This window comes from Parasteatoda tepidariorum, chromosome 9 (genome assembly GCF_043381705.1).
Source record: "Parasteatoda tepidariorum isolate YZ-2023 chromosome 9, CAS_Ptep_4.0, whole genome shotgun sequence".
In the NCBI taxonomy this organism is placed as follows: domain Eukaryota; kingdom Metazoa; phylum Arthropoda; class Arachnida; order Araneae; family Theridiidae; genus Parasteatoda; species Parasteatoda tepidariorum.
The window spans coordinates 15,748,717-15,767,862 of record NC_092212.1 but is presented as its reverse complement, the minus strand read 5'-3'; the positions used below and the strand labels follow the sequence as shown (position 1 = coordinate 15,767,862).

General features: G+C 32.2%; 1 protein-coding gene across 1 annotated transcript; it reads left to right on the top strand.

The window, feature by feature from the left end:
- Positions 1-772: 772 nt before the first annotated feature.
- On the top strand, positions 773-18,759 carry LOC107439235 (uncharacterized; the record flags this gene model as incomplete). The annotated part of the gene is given in 8 exon segments (XM_016051755.4): positions 773-1,075; positions 7,217-7,396; positions 8,412-8,630; positions 8,738-8,973; positions 12,927-13,186; positions 14,234-14,379; positions 15,719-15,840; positions 18,556-18,759. Coding segments are annotated over 8 exon segments (1,362 nt in total). The 3' UTR covers positions 18,644-18,759.
- Between the last annotated feature and the right edge of the window lie 387 nt (positions 18,760-19,146).

Here is a 19,146-nt window from a genome sequence, read left to right as displayed (position 1 = left end):
GTCGCCAATAGCCCATTGTGCAGCTCTTAGAACATTCTCGACTATAACTAATATAAAATGAGCAGTAATATTTTATTTAAATAGGGCAGAAATAGATTTCGAATTGAGTGTCCAACAAATAAAAAAGGGGCCCTTCCTGTCCTAGCGGTAACTCCACCAAAAGCTGTGTGAAGCGTGGAGGTGGTGGGTTCGAATCCCGTCGTAACACTGGATGTATTCTGCGTGATGTCTTTGTCCCGCAGTAGACTGATCATTAAGACACGGTTCCCATCAGAGCACCGAAGTCAAACATCACTGGCTGCGGTCAGTTTGCGGGTGGGTGGCCACTTGGATCAGTCTGCGTAGGGAACGAGGGTGTGCGGTGTGGGTCCTCGTTAAATTGTTCTACCGTGAAATGCTCGACTTCACGTGCAGGTCGTCGGGATACCGAAGCGGGGGCGTCATCCTCTCTGCAAGGGATCAAAATTGTGATGGCATGTCTTCGTATCATCCTCAGGGATGTTTCCCAGGCCTTCTCCAATAGCCGATTGTGCAGCTCTAGTGCGACGTAAATGAACTACAACAACAGCGTGATGTCCTTCTCTGGATTGTTCTATCTGTCCTTCTTCTAGGCAAAGGTTTATAAGCCTAAACTAGCACACAAGCCTGCAAATGTATGTAATTTCAATAAAGCAATAACCGATAAACAAATCCCAATTGAAACGCAGTGCAATAAGTAAAAGCAGAGAGCACGTCGCACTTTACTATACTCATACTCATAAACAAATCCCAGCCGTTCTTTGTGAAGTGTATCAATGTGTGAGTAAATAAAAGTAAAAACAATCGAATCCCTTCTAACTAATTAGCAGCTTTAAGTGAATTTCAAACAGATGTTAATGTTTAAATTCAAACTAAGAAGCAATATTGTGTTTTAGTCAGGTAAAAATACTAAAAGGCTGCAATTGACAACGTGAAATTTTGGGAGATGATTTTATCGGCACCCATTTTGACTGTTATTAAGTACAGCTTCCTCGGCCTTGTTGTTACCGGTGCCGGATTTTTAATTGCAAACACGGCTCTTACTTTGCGTTATAAGGTATGTGAAAGTTTTCATTCTTTGATTTAAATGTTGCGTACAAAAGATAGAATTGTTTTTATATTATCTTATTAGATTGGTTTTAATGTAACATCTTCGAGTAAGCTACGGTACGTTTTGAATTGCAAAAGATAAAATTGTTTTATACGTAATTGTACAAATATGTTACGTACAAACTGTTTAATTTTTGTATTCTGTTTCAAAATTAATAGAAGATAATAAATGTAAGATCTATTCTCTAAGAGAAACCTGTTCAGCATTAAACCATAATATCGGTACCTTGAATTATAATATAGTGCAAATTTTATAATTTAGGGCAACTTTCTTTTTGAATTTAATTATATTTCCATGGAATCAACTTTAAAACGTCTTGTAATAGGGTTCCAAATGAATACTCTATGAAGGTTGCAGAAAATTTGAAGCAGAGTAGAAATTGAATTTTCTATCATCGGCGGTTATGTCTTTCAATTTTGTGTATAATTTCAAGTGTCGATTATAGTTGTGGAGTTTGCTGTTGAAATCTTTACTTCGGACTTTCCTGGAAGCTCTACTTCAATTTCCACTCACACTCAATTAAATTTGCATCAAGTTCCGGAGAAGCATTAATTGATTAGATATAATATTTTTTGTAACGTAAATTTTTTTAACGCTATTAATTTAACAGATAATTTAATTGCTATTCAAATACTAATAGAAAACCTCTATCCACTCTTTTATAATAGAGTAGATAAGCAGATTTATATAAATTTCTCTAGAAGCATGCAATGCATATGCATCGATTTTCATTGTCTTTATCAAATTTACAAAAGTGAGAAAATATTGGCAAAGAAATAAAAAACCAAATTTAAAAAAGAATGACGTTATCCTAAGATGAAAAGATATAAAATAAAATAACTTTGAAAATTTTTTAAAAATTTCTAAGTTTTTTCAAGAAAAAGTAAAAAATAAAACGTTGAATGTATCTTTTAAGAATCGAGTTGATATTGTCTTAGATAATTTTCCACATTTCATCTAAAGCTTATCTCATATGGAGCGAGAATTTCTTATAAAATGTTTGAAGAAAGCATAGAAAAAGTCGGTGGTTTTTTAATAACATTAACATCAAATAAATCGCAAGGACCGTGATAAATNATAGGGTTCCAAATGAATACTCTATGAAGGTTGCAGAAAATTTGAAGCAGAGTAGAAATTGAATTTTCTATCGGCCGTGGTTATGTCTTTCAATTTTGTGTCTAATTTCAAAGTGTCGATTATAGCTGTGGAGTTTGCTGTTGAAATCTTTACTTCGGACTTTCCTGGAAGCTCTACTTCAATTTCCACTTACACTCAATTAAATTTGCATCAAGTTTCAGGGAAGTATTAATTGATAAGATATATTTTTTGTAACGTAAATTTTTTTAACACTATTAATTTAACAAATAATATAATTGCTATTCAAATACTAACAGAAAACCTCAATCCACTCTTTTAGAGTAGATAAGCAGATTTATATAAACCTTTTTTTTCTCTAGAAGCATGTGCAATGCACATGCATCGATTTTCATTGTCTTTACCAATAAAAAACCCAATTTAAAAAAGAATGACGTTATCCTATAAGATGAAAAGATATAAAATAACTTTTAAAATTTTTTAAAAATTTCCAAGTTTTTTCAAGAAAAAGTAAAAAATAAAACATTGAATGCATCTTTTAAGAATCAAGTTGATATTGTCTTAGATAATTTTTCACATTTCATCTAAAGCTTATCTCATATGGAGCGAGAATTTCTTATAAAATTTTTGAAGAAAGCATAGAAAAAGTCGGTGGTTTTTTAATAACATTAACGTCAAATAAATCGCAAGGACCGTGATAAATACCGCATCCGGTTTGCACCGACCACAGTGCTGACGTTAACTATACTCAGTGGTAGACGGATCATGCATTAGATGGGTTGCGCAAAATAAAAAATGGTTCACCCTGAATAACTTTTGATCTAATGTTCGGATCTTCATGTTCTAGGATTCCATCTTAATGGTTTGATGGGGTGACTTCAAATATGGTAATAGTTGCGGATGACATTTTTAGTTAAATCAGACACAAAAACGCACTTTCTCTGAAAAAACATACCTTTTCGACGGATTTGGATTTTTGACTCCCAAATTATAGGGGGTAGCAGCAATCTGGTAAATAGGGTCCCCATAGTTTGGTCAGGATATCCATCCAAAATTTGGAACCCCTAATGTTAATTTTATTTTTTCCGTATTTCGTTATATCTCGAAAATTTTCTAAGCGAATTGAAAAATCTTTGCACGCAGTTATAAAATTCGCCTATCCAAAGATGCAAACTATAAATTTTAGTAAATGTTTACTATTTTTTATTTTATATATCGAAAATTTTTTTATAAGGTATAAAAATTTTACGCGACATTAAAGTATCTATTTATATCTGTATTGTTTGAGGGAAATTGGTTGAATAGTTCCTGAGAAATTGAATTTAAAAAAAAATTGTATATTTAAAATTTGATTACTCAGGAGCTATTCAACCAATTTCCCTCAAATTTTGTATTTTGCCATGTAAAATTAGATACTTTACAATTATGCAAGAATTTATATACCTTACAATTCAAAAGTTTTGCTAACTGTTATTAAATAAAATAATAGTAAATACTTACGATAGTTTATTTTTTGCATGCATCTTTGGGCAAGCGAATTTTATAATTTTGGACAACAATTTTTCCATTAGCTTTAAACGTTTTCGAAATAAGGTAAAATACGCAAAAAATAAATTTTACGTCAGGGGGTCCAAACTTTAAATCGTTCTCTTGACCAAACTATGGGGGCCCTATTTCCCAGATTGCTGCTCCCCCCTATATTTTGGGGGTCAAAAATCCAAAGCCGTCGAGGTATGTTTATCAACTGAAAGTACGTTTTTGTGTTCGTTTTCATAACTTAAAATATGTCTTCCCTAATTAATTAGCATATTTGAGGTCACCCCCTCGAGCGATTAAGATGGAGTCCTTAGAACATGAAGATTCGATCTTTAGATCAAAACCTATCCAGGTTTTTTTATTTTGATCATTATACATTTCTGTTATGAGTCATGATGTTCAAGCATCCTCATACTCTTTGCAGATGGAATAGACTTTTCAAGGTTTTCCACACTTCTTCATTACCATGGTTTCTGCAAATATTGCTTTTACCCTGAGGCAGTAAGTTTCAGTGAAAAGTTATGGAGTAAAGAAAAAGCGAAATTTGTCGAAACCATAATAACAGGAATAGAAAAGTGGGAGAATCACACTACCTTGAGACTCCTTAATATTTACTAAATGCATAAAATTGTTTAATTATTTTGCTACATTTTAATGTAGATTTTAGAGAGAAGAAGGTAATTGGCATTTTTAAAAATTTTGAGTGAGACAACGTATGAAAAAAAAATGTGTGTGTTTTGGATTGTTACTCATAGCTCTTAAATCATTTTGATAATGACCGTTTAACTGTAATAGGGAGATTTCCAGTACGTAAGGTCTCAAGTAATTGGGTATGACCACTTCTAGTGCGTCAGTTCTGGTGAAATACGCTTGAACCCTTGAAAAAATATCAAACTTATGTCAGTGAAAATAAGAGATCTTACAGAAATTTGTTAGTTAAGAACCACCTCTAACTCATTTTAACTTCGACTACAAAATCGAAACAATTAAAATGGCTTTTTAAATCTACGGCATACGATTCAAAATGCTTTATTTTCGCAAAATGGCGGTTCTGTAAGAGGAAAAATTTGGTAAATTATAGATTTTGATGAATTCAGCGATTAAAAATGCAGCTTATTATTAAAAAATATTTTTTAAAAATATTACTGAACTTCTATTGATTACTTAACTTCTTTTAACTAAATTGCATAGTTGAAATTAATGTAATTTATAGTTTCAAATTAGAGAAAATGTATTTAGTTTATTATGGAACTAGTGCAATTAGACAATTGTCATAATGACAAAACTAAACAAAAACCAATAAAATAATTTATTGAATGAACCAATTTCTGTAAGATCACACGATTCATTTCTAAATTTCATCAATACATTTTTCAAATTCGCATTTCCAGGTTTTTAGTTCGAAGCACAGCTATAAAAAGCGTGCTTGTAACTTTGTCTTTGTAGTAACATAGCGTTAAGTGCGAAATCTCCCTTTTGAAAAAGCGTCGCCACTGACACCACAGTTGTTACAATTGTTTATTTTATTGTTTTCTTTTGCTGCGAAAACTATAAGATTCAGAAACGTGAAATTGCAACAGAATGTGAAGGAATACAATGAAATAAATAAAATTTATACTTTTTAATTATTTTAAGAATTATTAACTGGTAGGGGAAAAAATACCATGCGAGCATACCCGCTCTGCAGTCAGCAGGAAATCAGCTGCAGACCATTTTTATTTATTAGGTGGACCGGAAAGTAATGTCGTTTCAGCTCATTAAATAGTCTAGCTAGTCTTAAAACCCAATTCATTTTTCTTCCAATTCATTTTTGATCCGCCATTGAAAGGTTGTTGCTAACGTGGGTGCTAATTCTTAATAAATTTTTATTTAAATGAGTTGACTTTTTTTTAAAAAAAAAACTTATAAAACTAAAGACTGAAAGGAATCTAATGTCTTAAATAGGAAGATTGTCCACTTTCAGTCGATTATCTCAGATAAACTAGATTTTACTGATTATATTATTTCCTGATTAATATTTTAATTATTAATAGATTAATAATAAAAGTTTCAATACTTTGATCTGAAATTATATTTGATCCATAACTGCGATGTTTTAAAACTGGGCAGTTGTCAGCTCTAATAAAAGATATCAACATTTGCAAAACTCAAGAACACCGTATTGTTATCCCAAAAAATAAAAATATTAACAAATCAGCCAAAACTTGAAAAGGTGCTAATATCGAATAGTATCAAATATTTTAATACCTATACATAATTGTTAGAATCCTGGATCATGGTTATTTTATAGACAATTTTAGGATTAAAAAATGTTTTCAAAGAATCAAAATTTATGATTAAAAATTTTTTCATAAAATACAAAGTATTCACTCGCATTTGTTGAAACCCTTATAACTTCTAAACTACTTGTTCTCGAGAATGTCCTGGTTTTATTCAATTCAGCGTGAACAAATACATCAGAAACAATACATCACTTCCCTGTTAAGAAAAAATTCAATTTCCACCAATCACACTCATTTTCCTCGAAAAATGTGAGACGTACTACAGAGGAGAGTTTTCAGGCATCGTTTTCGAAAGTTCCGTTGTCATATGAAATGATACTTTTTTGTGAATAATATGCTATTTTTATGACTACTGAGAGTTTGTAACTGTTACTCGTGAATGTTAGGTCGAGTTTAGCCTATCTAAAGAAAGCATTACCTACGCTTATTTAGAAAATGGCGCACAACGTCAATATCTAGTAAAATCTAGTTTTGTGAAAATTAAGAGTTTATTGCTTATAAATAGGAAAGAATAAGGTAGTGATGGAGTATAAAGAATAGGGTAGTGATTTCGATAATTTGCATCTAGGCGGAAAATGTCGACAAATTGGCGATTATTAAGAACTTTTAGTAACTTTAAGAAATTTTAAGTTATTTATCTGTTCTAAAGCCCAGATAATTCTTTACGGTGAGAGTTTGAAATCATCGCATTGCTTCAAGTGTAAGGCTCTTAAACCACGGTTTTTTTTGTTTTTATTTTCCTTGGCGACAGAGCTTCGAAAAACAGCGTTAGAACTTTCTGTCAGAAAATACTTCTTCCAAATAAATTTTTTTTCTTCTTTTTCGTGCGAATTAGCGGATAATTTAAAATTCAGCAAGAAAAAAAATTTAACACCATTCCATGTTCGCCCTACATTTTATGCAAGTCGTCGGGTTACCAAGGCGGGGGTGCCATCCCCTCTGCAGAGGATCAAAATTTTGATGGCATGTCTTCGGATCATCCTGCCAGACCGTCGCCAATAGCCCATTGTGCAGCTCTAGTGCGACTTAAACAACAAAAATCTTTGCATGCGTAGATTTTTTTGGCTCAGTACACCATCTCCTACATTCGCCTCTTCCTTTTGTATGACTTTTATTTTATACTTTTTCAAATAAAATGGATTTATATTGGAGGAATATATATTTTTTCTTTTAGAGCGAAAAGATGGAACACTTACCTTACAGAGGGCAATTCTTTCCTAGAAATGTATCTTTGGATAGGAATTCCCTCTTCTGCTTGACTCATCCCAGAAAACCATTCTGTCTGATGCCAGCCAAGAAAAGAGAAAAACTCTTAAAGAGCATTTCATCGGGTGAAGTCAGAGAATCAGGAGTCGTAAGTTTTCATTCTCAATGAAAAACATTTTGCCCAGTAACGAATCATCTTTATATTGATTGTTTGTCTTGATCACTTGATAGGGATAACTTGACTCGGATCCAGGGCTGGATGACCCATTAGGCCAGATTAGGTCTCAATGATTAGGGGCCCATTAAAATGGATTTTTTTTTTAAAATAAATTTTCAAAGATTAAGAAAAACAATGATTTTTTACGTTGTTATTATTTTTTAATTCTAATTTAATGAAGTAAAGTAAGATTTAATTTATTATTATTTATTTTTATTTTAAATATGCTTTCTTAAATGAAAAGATATATAAATATTTTTATATTTGTATAAATAAAAAATAAACGAGAAAAAAATTTATTCTAAGGGCCCCAAAAATTTGAATGGCCCTAGGGCCTCGGTTTAATCCGGTCCTGCTCGGATCACATTGACTCAAGCCCCTTTTGATATGGATCATTTGATTCAAATCACTTAATACCAAATTAATAATTTTTCATTATGCTAATCCAATAGAAAAAAAAAACAGATTAATGAACACCTTTGAACAAACAATGACATATTTTTAATTTCATATTTTGCGGCTGATATTTTGTAGTACAGGTGGCTTTTTTTTTTGATTAAAGGAATGTTCTAGTTTGTTTATGTAAATACAAAACGAAATTTAAATCTTAGTTAAGGAAAAAAAATGCTATACCCGCTTAAACTATGCTATTTAAATGATTAAACCAATCTAAAAATATTTATAATGATTGTGATTGAGTTAATCAAATTGCAGATACTGCAGATCACTCATGCAATTAGCATTAGTTTGGAAAACTGATCACCATTCCTGATGGAATGAAATTTCATCTAACCAGATGACCAAGTGATTTCAAAACTAGATACTCAGTTTGTGCACAAATGGCGTGACAGTGCCATCTATTCAAATATTTTTTATTTTTCTTTGATTGCATTTTCATACTGCTAGTCATTTTGGAGACAACCCTTAAATCTAAATAATATTTCAGGTTCGCCCTTTTTATTGGTTCATTAAAGACTTTGTTGATTTTGCGAACCACTTTAAAGTGGCTCCGATATTGTTGGAACCTTCTATTCTTTTCTGCATGTTATCCACTCTACAGAAATACTTATTGTTCACAAACAATCTGCAGACGAAGATCCTGCACGGACCGCCCCACCATGTCACTTTTGGCATTCTTGAAAGAGAATCAAGAATATTCACTCATGTAAGTCTCATGCATTATATTTTACCCTGTTATAACAATTTTAAACCGTTGATTTGGTACAACAAGATGTTCGTTAAGCACCGCCCTAATAATGTTGGTATTTTTAGGAAACTTCTGTTAATAGATCGGCAACACTGGGTTTCGAGTTTTCAAGGAGTCGTGGACAACTCTATCAGAATGGCGAGTTTGTTGATACGAGTTTCTCCTTCAGCCGTCGAAACTTAACTGTGACTGTGATCGTGTTTTTCGAGAGAGAAACCTTTTACTGGCATCCGGGTTTATTGGAAAATAAATCCTCTGCATTTCTGCCTTTACAGTTTGCAAGAAGTCAAGCCTACGAGAAGTACATCTTAGTTTACTTTTCTTGCTTTCAGTTTAAAGATTGTTTTTTTTTTTTGCATTATGTAATGTTAAAATTATTCAGGAAGCTTTACTGGAAAATCTTGCTTTCAAGATTTTTAATAATTTTGCCAACATTTTTAAAGCCTGACCACGAAAGAGTTAGAACAAAGTGATGTTTCATATGAACTTTTGAATTGTTTACTTGTAGTGAAGAGAAGAAATAACTTTAAATCAAATTCCCAAAAGACATATAAATTTATAAAACACACTTAAATCAAATTTATAAAACAAAGATTCAACATAAACTTAACTAAAAACCAAAGCGTAGAATGCTGATAGCCCTGTGTAGTTCAAAACATCCCCTATTTAATAGTGTTTAATCTTTGTTTATATTTTGCTCCACAAGGGTATGACGTAATGACCACTCTTAATCTGTATTTAAAATCATTGTCTGAAATAAATATGCAAATTAATATTTAATTGAGAAGTCAAACTCAAGGCTGTTCCAAGAAAAGAATTAACACGGGAAGTTCATTTCTATCCTGTTTTCAAAAGGATCAATAATTAGGAATATTAAACATATTAGTTTTAGACATCAGTATACTTTTTACAAAACGGTGGCTATAAAAAATTTCTCGTGTTATAATTTTAAATAAAAACATAGCAAAACGAATATTTTACTGTCAGAAGAACGTCAAAAGTGAACCTCTTTACACTTTTCTGAGTACCTAAGTTATAGTTCTGACTATTTCTACCTATTATTAACAGGGCGGCCTATTAGAGTAATTGAAACAGTTTAAAACTACTTTGCGTTGAGACATTTCTTAGCGAATGACAAATACATCCCACTGGAAAATAAACTGTTGTAACTGTTGTTCAATTTCTATTGAGCTATAGAAAAAACACTAAAACTAAGTAATTGTTGGGAGAAAAAATTAGAAAAACTTGTTATAAAGAGAAGATTAACCTCTTCGATCTAAGTTTCAAATATTTTCAGTTTTTACATTTTTTAAAATTTAATGTTACAATTTAAACTGATGAAAAACCGACTTCAATGTTGGTAAAAAATTTTTTTAGCGTTACTTGCGTAAAAAGATATTTATCGAAAATCTAAACTGATTATTGTATACAATTTAAATATCTTTCAAAAACTGTCGAATTGAGTATAGATATTACGGTGAATGACCGAAATCTGGAGAATGTCGACTCTCACCGGTGAATGTCAACAACCACATAGTCGCTTTGGTGAATGTCCGAAATATTTGTCATATCTAATTTTATATTAATTTATTCGTTGATATTATTATATTTATTTGATATATTTATTTTATTCTATATTTTAATACTTACTGACCATAGATTAGAAGAAACATCAGTGTTTGGAGTATCGGGCAAATGTATACCGGGCAGTGGAACTTAACCTTAAAAAAACATCAGTGTAGGCTATACCGAGCAAATGTATACCGGGCAAATGTAAATGTATGGCCCGATACTCCAAACACTGATGTTTCTTCCAATCTATCGTCAGTAAGTATTAAAATATCGAATAAATGTAATTATATCCACGAATAAATTAATATCAAGTCGGATGTAATAAATATTTCGGACATTCACCAAAGCGACTACGTGATTGTCAACATTCACCGGTGAAAGACAACAACCACCAATTTCGGTCATCGATCTAAATTTGTCCGAAAAAAACATGAATTAGAGAATTAACATCATTCGGAACTGAAATCACATGGTTGTGCATAATTACGTGACTGCGCGTGGCGTGTTAACATTACAGCTTTAGGCTTCATTTATTGCAGGGCTGTCCAACTGGCGGCCCGCGGGCCGCATGCGGCCCTCCAACACATATTAAGCAGCCCACCAACTTCTTATTCAGGCTGATTGGCCTCAGTTTTCCCATTAAAATGTAAGCAAATTGTTTTATAATCCTTCTGTTCCATTGTTTTATAATTAATAATTCAACTATTAATTGTTATTGTATAAGAGGTAAGAGGTTATAGTTCAACTTTTTCAAACTGCGGCCCGCCAGGTGATCAGTGACCGGAATTCTGGCCCATGGGCTCTTTGCAGCTGGACAGCCCTGATTTATTGTAACCCTGGATCAATTTTCGGATCAGACTTAATTTTATGCTTGCAAGCGACGTGACATGATTATAATTGATCAGACCTCACGTTAAACCTGATTGGATGCTAAATCATGACATAAGCAAATGCAAAAGATTCATCAAAGGGTTTTGTCGCTTGCAAAAATCTAATTGAATAAAAATTTCTCGACTTCTGCTACTATCTCATTGAATAAAATGAGAAATGCCGGGTTTTTTTTTACGCCGGAAAGCCTGCAACTGAAAGTTTAGAAAAGTCAGGACTAAAGGTTGGAAGAATATGATTAATAATTTTTAATTAACACACCTCAATGTTGTTTAAAATTTTTTTATTGGAAGCTGACAAACTGTAAGAGCGGTTTAAAGCAAATTTTGAATGTTGTCACTTAAAATGAAGTAGTTTAAAATGGTGTAAAAATGCGTTTTTATCTGAAACTTATTGATTTAAGAAAAAATATTTTATTTTATAAGGGTCGTCGTTGAACAGTCGTTGAACCCAATTTTGGGTTTACGACTTCTCATGTTCAAAGTGTTATTTTGAACTTATCTCCTGGATCAGTATGACTTGTTATGGGAGCATGGAGGACTTTGTGACTCGACAGACTTAACGTGCATCAGTCACCATCTTCGGTCGGCGGGAATCTCTTGGCCCAGTGCCCTACCGACCAGACTATCTCGGCTTTAAGAAAAATATGAAAAAAATTTCAAAAAAATGTCTTTGGGAGGCAGCTTCCAAGCAGTGCTGCTGGTAGCAATATAGTAATGAGATAAAGAGCTCTGGCGTACGATGAAATTACTTAATGCTTTTGATGTGCTCCTTATGACCCTGTTTTTCAAAGTTCTTTCATCTTATAAAACCATAATTTAAGTGACTTACACTCAAGACAATACTATAATTTTAAACTATAAATAACATTTTGCAGTAAAGAATAAATATCCTTTTGACAAGTTTTTTTTTTCTCAACTAGATGAAAATTTATCAAAATCAATGAAGAGTTTTTAATTTTTGCTTATTTTTATGAGCCCAAATAATGCAGTTTCTAAATTACTTTGCAAATAATAAAAAAATTTGAATACAAACTCTTTTTCTTTTTGGAAAACTGCGGCTTTTCTTATTTCATATTTTATTTTTTATAACATATTTAAAAACACTAAAATAATAATTTAAAAATGTTTTTTTTTCTTCATTTCTTTCGTTCTTGTTTAGAAGAATCTCTTATACCTTGTGATCGCTTATTATTACTTTCTTATTATATCTTATTGTATTTAACTTTTCTCATCGTTACTGTTATTTTGGACCATTTTATGGGATTATCATTGAGAGCTCTGGGAAAATATAGGATCAACTTTACCTAACGATCATGAAAAACTTGCAAACTCACAGTAACATAATTTTTACAAAAAGATTGAGAGAACCACTGTGGCTCAGAGTGTTCGACTTCCAGCGAGGTAAAACTGCTTCGAATCCCAGCGATGGCTGGTAGATACGAATTTCGCATCGAGCTTCCACTGATCACAGTGGTGACGTAAAATATCCTCAGTGGTTAAAGTCCCCATTGGCGTCTGGCTGACCGTGGGTTGTTTTCGTGGTACTTTTCTTCATGTAACGCAAATGCAGGAGAGTTCCATCAAAAAGTTTTGCACTGAAGCAAATTTCTCCCAATACCTGATCCAGGATTTCCCTTGTCTTCTGGATTGGGTTCAACACGACGAGGCTACGGAGTTGTAAACTCAAAATGGGTTCGGCAGCTCAACGACGCTTATAAAATAAGAGAGACGAAAGAATCTTAAAAAGTGTGTCGCAAGATACATTCTTTTAATGACCCCATTTTCATTTCAGTTTCACGGCAGTTCCTTTCATACTTGAGGATGGTCGGCAGAGTGGCCTTCATCTGCCATCAGAGGTCACTCACTTCTTGCTTCAAGTCCAAAACTCTGAATTCGAAGAATGTTGGCCACTCTCTGTCAGTGAAGGGCTCTCACACCCGACTCTCTCTCGTGAACAGCTCTTCAAGAGGGCACTCATCACAATCCAAGAAATGAAATCAGTCCTCAGACCTTTGTTGGGCACATTTTGGCTATGGAACAACACACTTTCTGGTGAGTGAAGCCATTTCGTAGGATGATCAAACGTCTCACAGTCAGGCTGCGATTAGTAAGTGGGTGGGTGACCACTTTGATCAGCCTGTGCGAGGGTACGCGGTATCGGTCCTCGTTATACTGTTCTACCGTATAGTTCCTGCTTCACATGTCTGAGTTGCCGAAGCAGGGGCACCATCCCCTCCTCTGTAGAAGATCAAAATTGCGATGGCATGTCTTTGGATCTTTCTAGGGATGTTTCCCAGATCATAAGCCATTGTGCAAATCTAGTGCAACGTAAATAATGTACTACTATTACTAAACTGTATAGGGTTTATTTCGTTTTAAAAATCAAAATTTTTTTACCTCCAAAAAAGACTATTTTGTTTCACGGTGTGGCAAGGTGGATCTCTACATTTTTCGGACTGATCTAATGGAACTCATGAAAATCTTGCGTGTATTAAATAACCGTTTAATGTTCTCCCGCGTCATTTGATATGCCTTTGTCTTCTGTGTGAAACGTTTGGTACAGGGATCGATCAAGACAAATTTAGGCCCAAGGCCCACCAAATTTCCTGGGCCCCTTACGAAATATTTTGAAATTAAATTACTGAAGAGTAGTCCTAATAATGAAAAAGTATCTATTGAACTGCATGATTCAAGATAAACATTCTAAGAAATTTTGAAAGCAAACAATTGAAGATTATTTTTCTAAGATAAAACTTACGCATCTATAATTTAATGCAAAATATAAAAGAACAAAACAATGTTATGTCAAAATAAAAATAGTTTGGTGACCACAAACAATTGAAATCAGCGAGCTATAATTCACTGATTAGCTGAATTATTTTTTTATTGTATGCTGTAATTATTTTTTTATTTAGTACATAAACCAGCACGTAACTAGTCCACCTTTCATTAGACTTTTTACTAATTTTTGAGGCCCCTCAGAAATTGTTCCTATTGGGCCTCGGCTATAATCAGGCCCTGGTTTGGTAAGTTAACATACTTCATAAATATCAACAAAAGAAGAAAAAAAACAATGACATCAATTTTCATTTCTTTCAGGTTGGAACGATAACTGCGACATTTTTCAGAAGACTTTAGACTTTCATATAGCTGTAGCTCTCCCTGTTTCAGCTGATTGGAAAATGGATCTGAACAGCATGTTTATGAACAACGAATATTTACGTCCAGTAGAGTACGATAAATGGGTAAAACGATCACTTGCATTGCAAAGATTGCATTAACCCACAGGATACAACAAACAAAATCTTTTTAACATGTTTGTTCTCATACATTTAATACATATCGTACATCTCATTCATACATCAAGGGCAACTACGCTGATTAATCCAATTTTAGATTAATATTTTAGCACTGTACTCGTGCTACAATTGTACAATATGCAAGAACTGACTATTCTGATTAATCTTTTATTCTAATGATCGGGTTTTCACGTTGTATGACTCAATTTTAATGGTTTGGGGGGGGGTTGACTTAACGAATATGCTAGATAAATAGTGCAGAAGGTATTCTAAATTACGGAATCAGACACAAGAACGTACTTTCTCCGAATAATTTCTGTTCCCCGAAATATTGGGGGTAGACGCAATCTTCAAAATGGGATCCCCATAATTTGTTCAGGAGAGGGGTCAGTTTGGACCCCTTAATTTTAATTGTACTTTCTTCCATATCTAGAGAAATTGTTCAGCAAATTGAAACATTTTGCACTTAGTCATAAAATTCTTTTACCCAAAGATAATTCAATGCAAAAACTAAATTTCAGAAAATATTTATTATTTTATTTAATTATAGTCAAAAAGGTTTTGAATTGTAAGGTATACAGTTTTTTACATCCCTTTTAAGTAATTTTACATTGCAAAATACAAAATTTGGGAGAAATCGGTCGAATAGTTTCTGATAAATGAAATTTTAAATATACGGCTTCTTTGCAATTCGATTTCTCAGGAATTATTTCTTGATAGGATCAGAAATCCGAATCCGTTGAAGAAAAGTGTGTTCGCAGGTATTCAGAGAAAGTATGTTTTTGTGTCTGATTTTGTAACTTAAAATATCTTCTACACTTATTAATTAGCATTTTTTTAAGTCACCCTTTTGAGTCATTAAGATTGAGTCCCTATCATTAGCTCAAAAGTTACTTAGGGTGGCATATTTTTCATTTTGCGAACTATACAATGAAATGGGTATCACTGTTACCTCCAATCAGACGTTAATTTATCTCATATCATTCGCTTGGCAAAGGGTTTCTTTTTTTTTTTTTTGAAAAAAATAAGGGAAGAAAAGGAAAATATATTGAAGTCTATTGCATATCAAGACCAATTTTTGAGACTAGACGTAGATTAATATTATTCTTTGCGTTCAGGTGTTTAAACATTGATGCAAAATCTTGGGTTTTGATACTTTAAACTTAAAGAGAAAGTTAATAATAATGCAAATTTTTTTTCAAGCCAAGTCCAAACCCTGTTAATAGACTAAGTTGAGTAATGAAATTTGTTTAAATTGAATCTTACTTTGAATTCTCTGTTTCAGGATGATTTTCAACTTCACTTAACGTTGGATTGCTACGGACTGCGCATTCATATTACTTTAATTTATGCGGATCATGAAACAATGTGGAATTACGAAAGGGACAGAACAGGAAATTTAATAAAGTAAGAAATAACTGAATGCTGTTATTCACCTCCCGAAGGAAGGGAATTAATTAACTGATAAGTAAAACTATTTCACTATTTTTTATTTTGAAGCACACGTCAATTATACGTGAATTTCACCGGTAAATGTCAGCAATCACATAGTTGCTTAGGTGAATATTCGAAATATTTGTGAGATCCGTGTCGATGTTAGTTGATATTTTATTACTTATTTGATATTTTAAAATCCAATTAAGGTAGATAAGGAAAAGCATTAATTTATATATACGAAGGCAAATATATACGGGGGGAAAATGAAAATACGTAGCATTCTCTACACTTCTTTTTTTAAATAAGAAATCTTTGTTCGGTATTTCCTGCTCTGATGTTCTTCTAAAAGAGAGTGTCATTACCCGGGAGAGAGCTACCCGGCATTTAACATTCTGTAAACGTTTACCAAATAAAAAACGAAATTCCCTTTAAAACTTATATCAAATCGGAGTTTTACATCTAAAACTTGGTGGTTCCAGGTACTAACCAGTAATTACGTTAATATACACTAACTAATTAGTGCAGTAGATATTTAAAGCTTAAATATTTAAGATTGTGCTCAACTTCGCGCTCACGTCGTAGGGCTACCGAAGCAGGGGAGTCATCCCCTTTGTGGAGGATCAAAATTGTGATGGCATGTCTTCGGATTATCCTCTGGGATGTTTCCCAGGCTGTCGCCAACTCCCCATTGTGCAGCTCTAGAGCGACGTAAACCACCAACAACAGATATTTTAAGTTACGAAAACCATACGCTGAAACGCATTTTCTCTGAATAAACAAATTTTTTCCGACTCATTTGGATTTTGGACCCTAAAAATATATATAGAGTGACCGTTATCAGGAAAATAGAGTCCCAATAGTTTGATCACGAGAACGATTGCTAATTTGAACCCCTTAATGTTTATTTTACTTTTTGTTTGCGTATTTCGCCCTATTTCGAAAATTTAAAAAATGTTTGCACGTTGTTTATAAAATTCGTTTGTCCTAAGCTTATTCCATGCGAAAAATAATTTATAATAATTATTTATCATTTAATAATAGTCTGAATGAAGAACAATTAGCTCAATTTTTTCCTTTCCCTTATCAACAAACTTGAAATCGATAACTTCCGATTTCGTAATAGCATACTGTTAAAGATGTGTGTATAAATGCATTTGTTTTGTCTTCGATTCATTATAAATTAAAGGGAAGTTATTTAATTCCACGTTGCTTACTTCATTTCAATGAATAAATGAGATTTCAGAACGAACTGAACCGTAATAGTTATGGAACATTCTTCTTTATAGAATAGTATATATTTTTGTATCTATATAATACGGAGAAGAATAATAAAGAGTCATCCGAATTACTTGAAATAGTATCATTTGTGTTGATTATTAATAAATTTGTATAGTTTTCTTGTCAAGAATTTTGGTTTTTTGAATGCTTAATTTCAACTATAATTTAGCTATTCTGTTTTTAAGTTAAATAAGGTCGTTGCGTTTAAGTCATAGAAATTCATAGCGAGATCTTACAATTATAAAATTTTATCGAGAGGTATGTCATCTTAAATAAATGAAGGGATAATCTAATGTTTGTATTATTTGAGAATAAAATTTTCAATTGAAGAACATTTCAATTTAGAATTCTCCGGATATATAAAGCAACTAAGTGGTATGATTTTTATAATAAAAAATTTACTTGTAAATAATTTGTGTTCTAATTCGATGATAATTCCCTACAGAATGATTTTCTACGCTTATGATTAAGAATTTTAAGACTTAAAAGAAAAAAAATATGAAAATTTATTTCAATATGAGGAATTTTTAGAATAGTTTTTTTTAAACATAAGCATTCTTTATTTTACGTTTATAAATAATGACTTTTTATTTAAATGTTTTGATAAAAATTGTTGTCAAATTTTTTTTTTGCGAAATCTAATGATGTAACATTATGTGTTTCTGTATACTTTTTGCGTATTTTAATGTTTGAAGTAATATGATTCAGAAAAGTATGGAATATGAAGTTTAAATAGACCTTTGATATTAGATCATTAAATTTAATAGAGCGATTTCGCAGGCATTACGTTTTCTAATATGAAACATATTTTTTTCTGTTTATTTACAAACATTTTTCCGATGTGTTTAGGATGTTTCTTCCCTAAAAAAAGCAATTCCATTTTGTGTTGGACACAATAAGGAAGGAACGTTACACTGAAGAAATATCCAGTGCAACTGAAGATCATATTGTTCTGCTAACAGTCTCAAATAACAAAACTCCCTTGCATTTGAGAATAATCATCAGAGTTGTCATCCCAAATTTCTTTTTAAAAAAACTTAAAATATAGTTTTAAAAAATCTGAAGTTTAAAACACGTTTTAGTTTAGATAGGTACGAAGACCTATAGGTATTGTTCTGCACATGTCGAAAAAAAATGACCAGACCGAGTAAAAGATTATATATTCACCTGATTCCCGAACACGGCAGAATTTTAGTACTTGTAATGTTTACCATATTTTGCGAAATGCTTTACAATTAGTTTTCTTAGTTCTTTAAAACTTTCAATTCTTGAAAAGTGGAAGAATTTCGTACTTTCGCTCTACATTTATTCAGTAGCACTTGTCTTTTTTTTTCTTTTACAATTTGTTCATTAAACTAATAATTATAGTATGATTTTTTATTCGTATTTAAAAACATTTTCTTCCAGGAATAACTATCCAAACCTGCAACTTTGTTCTACTTCTGTTCTGGGACAGCTAGTTCACAAACCATGCTCCAATCAAGCAGCTCTTTAATATATGTACTTTTTTTTCTATTGTTATACAGTAATGTAATGTTTGTTAGATTTTTATGCAATTTTTACGTTGTTGAACAATGTTAGATGTTAAAAAAATATATTATTGTTTTTTAAGTATCCACGTTTTCTTTAGCCGATTCTGAGAATGTTATGGAGGAGAAAAAAAATCTCTCTTACGAAATATATCTCAGGCGTATACACTTTAAAATGAAAAAGAGAATTGAAAAATGATACGGATTTTCCAACACTATACAAGGTGTAAAAAGAAAAAAGAAGAGGAAAGTGGGGTAGGACCGGAAACTGAATTGTTTGGATGTCAAATTTAATCAGGATATTTATTGTTGTGTTCAATATATATCATCCTTCAAAACTCATGGACGTTATATAAATGACTTTTTATTCTAGAGAAAGTCAAATCTCCCGGTCTTACCCCAATTATTCGGTAAAGCTGGATACACATGTTAACTTTATGTAAAATTTAGAAAAAACTAGAATGTCAAT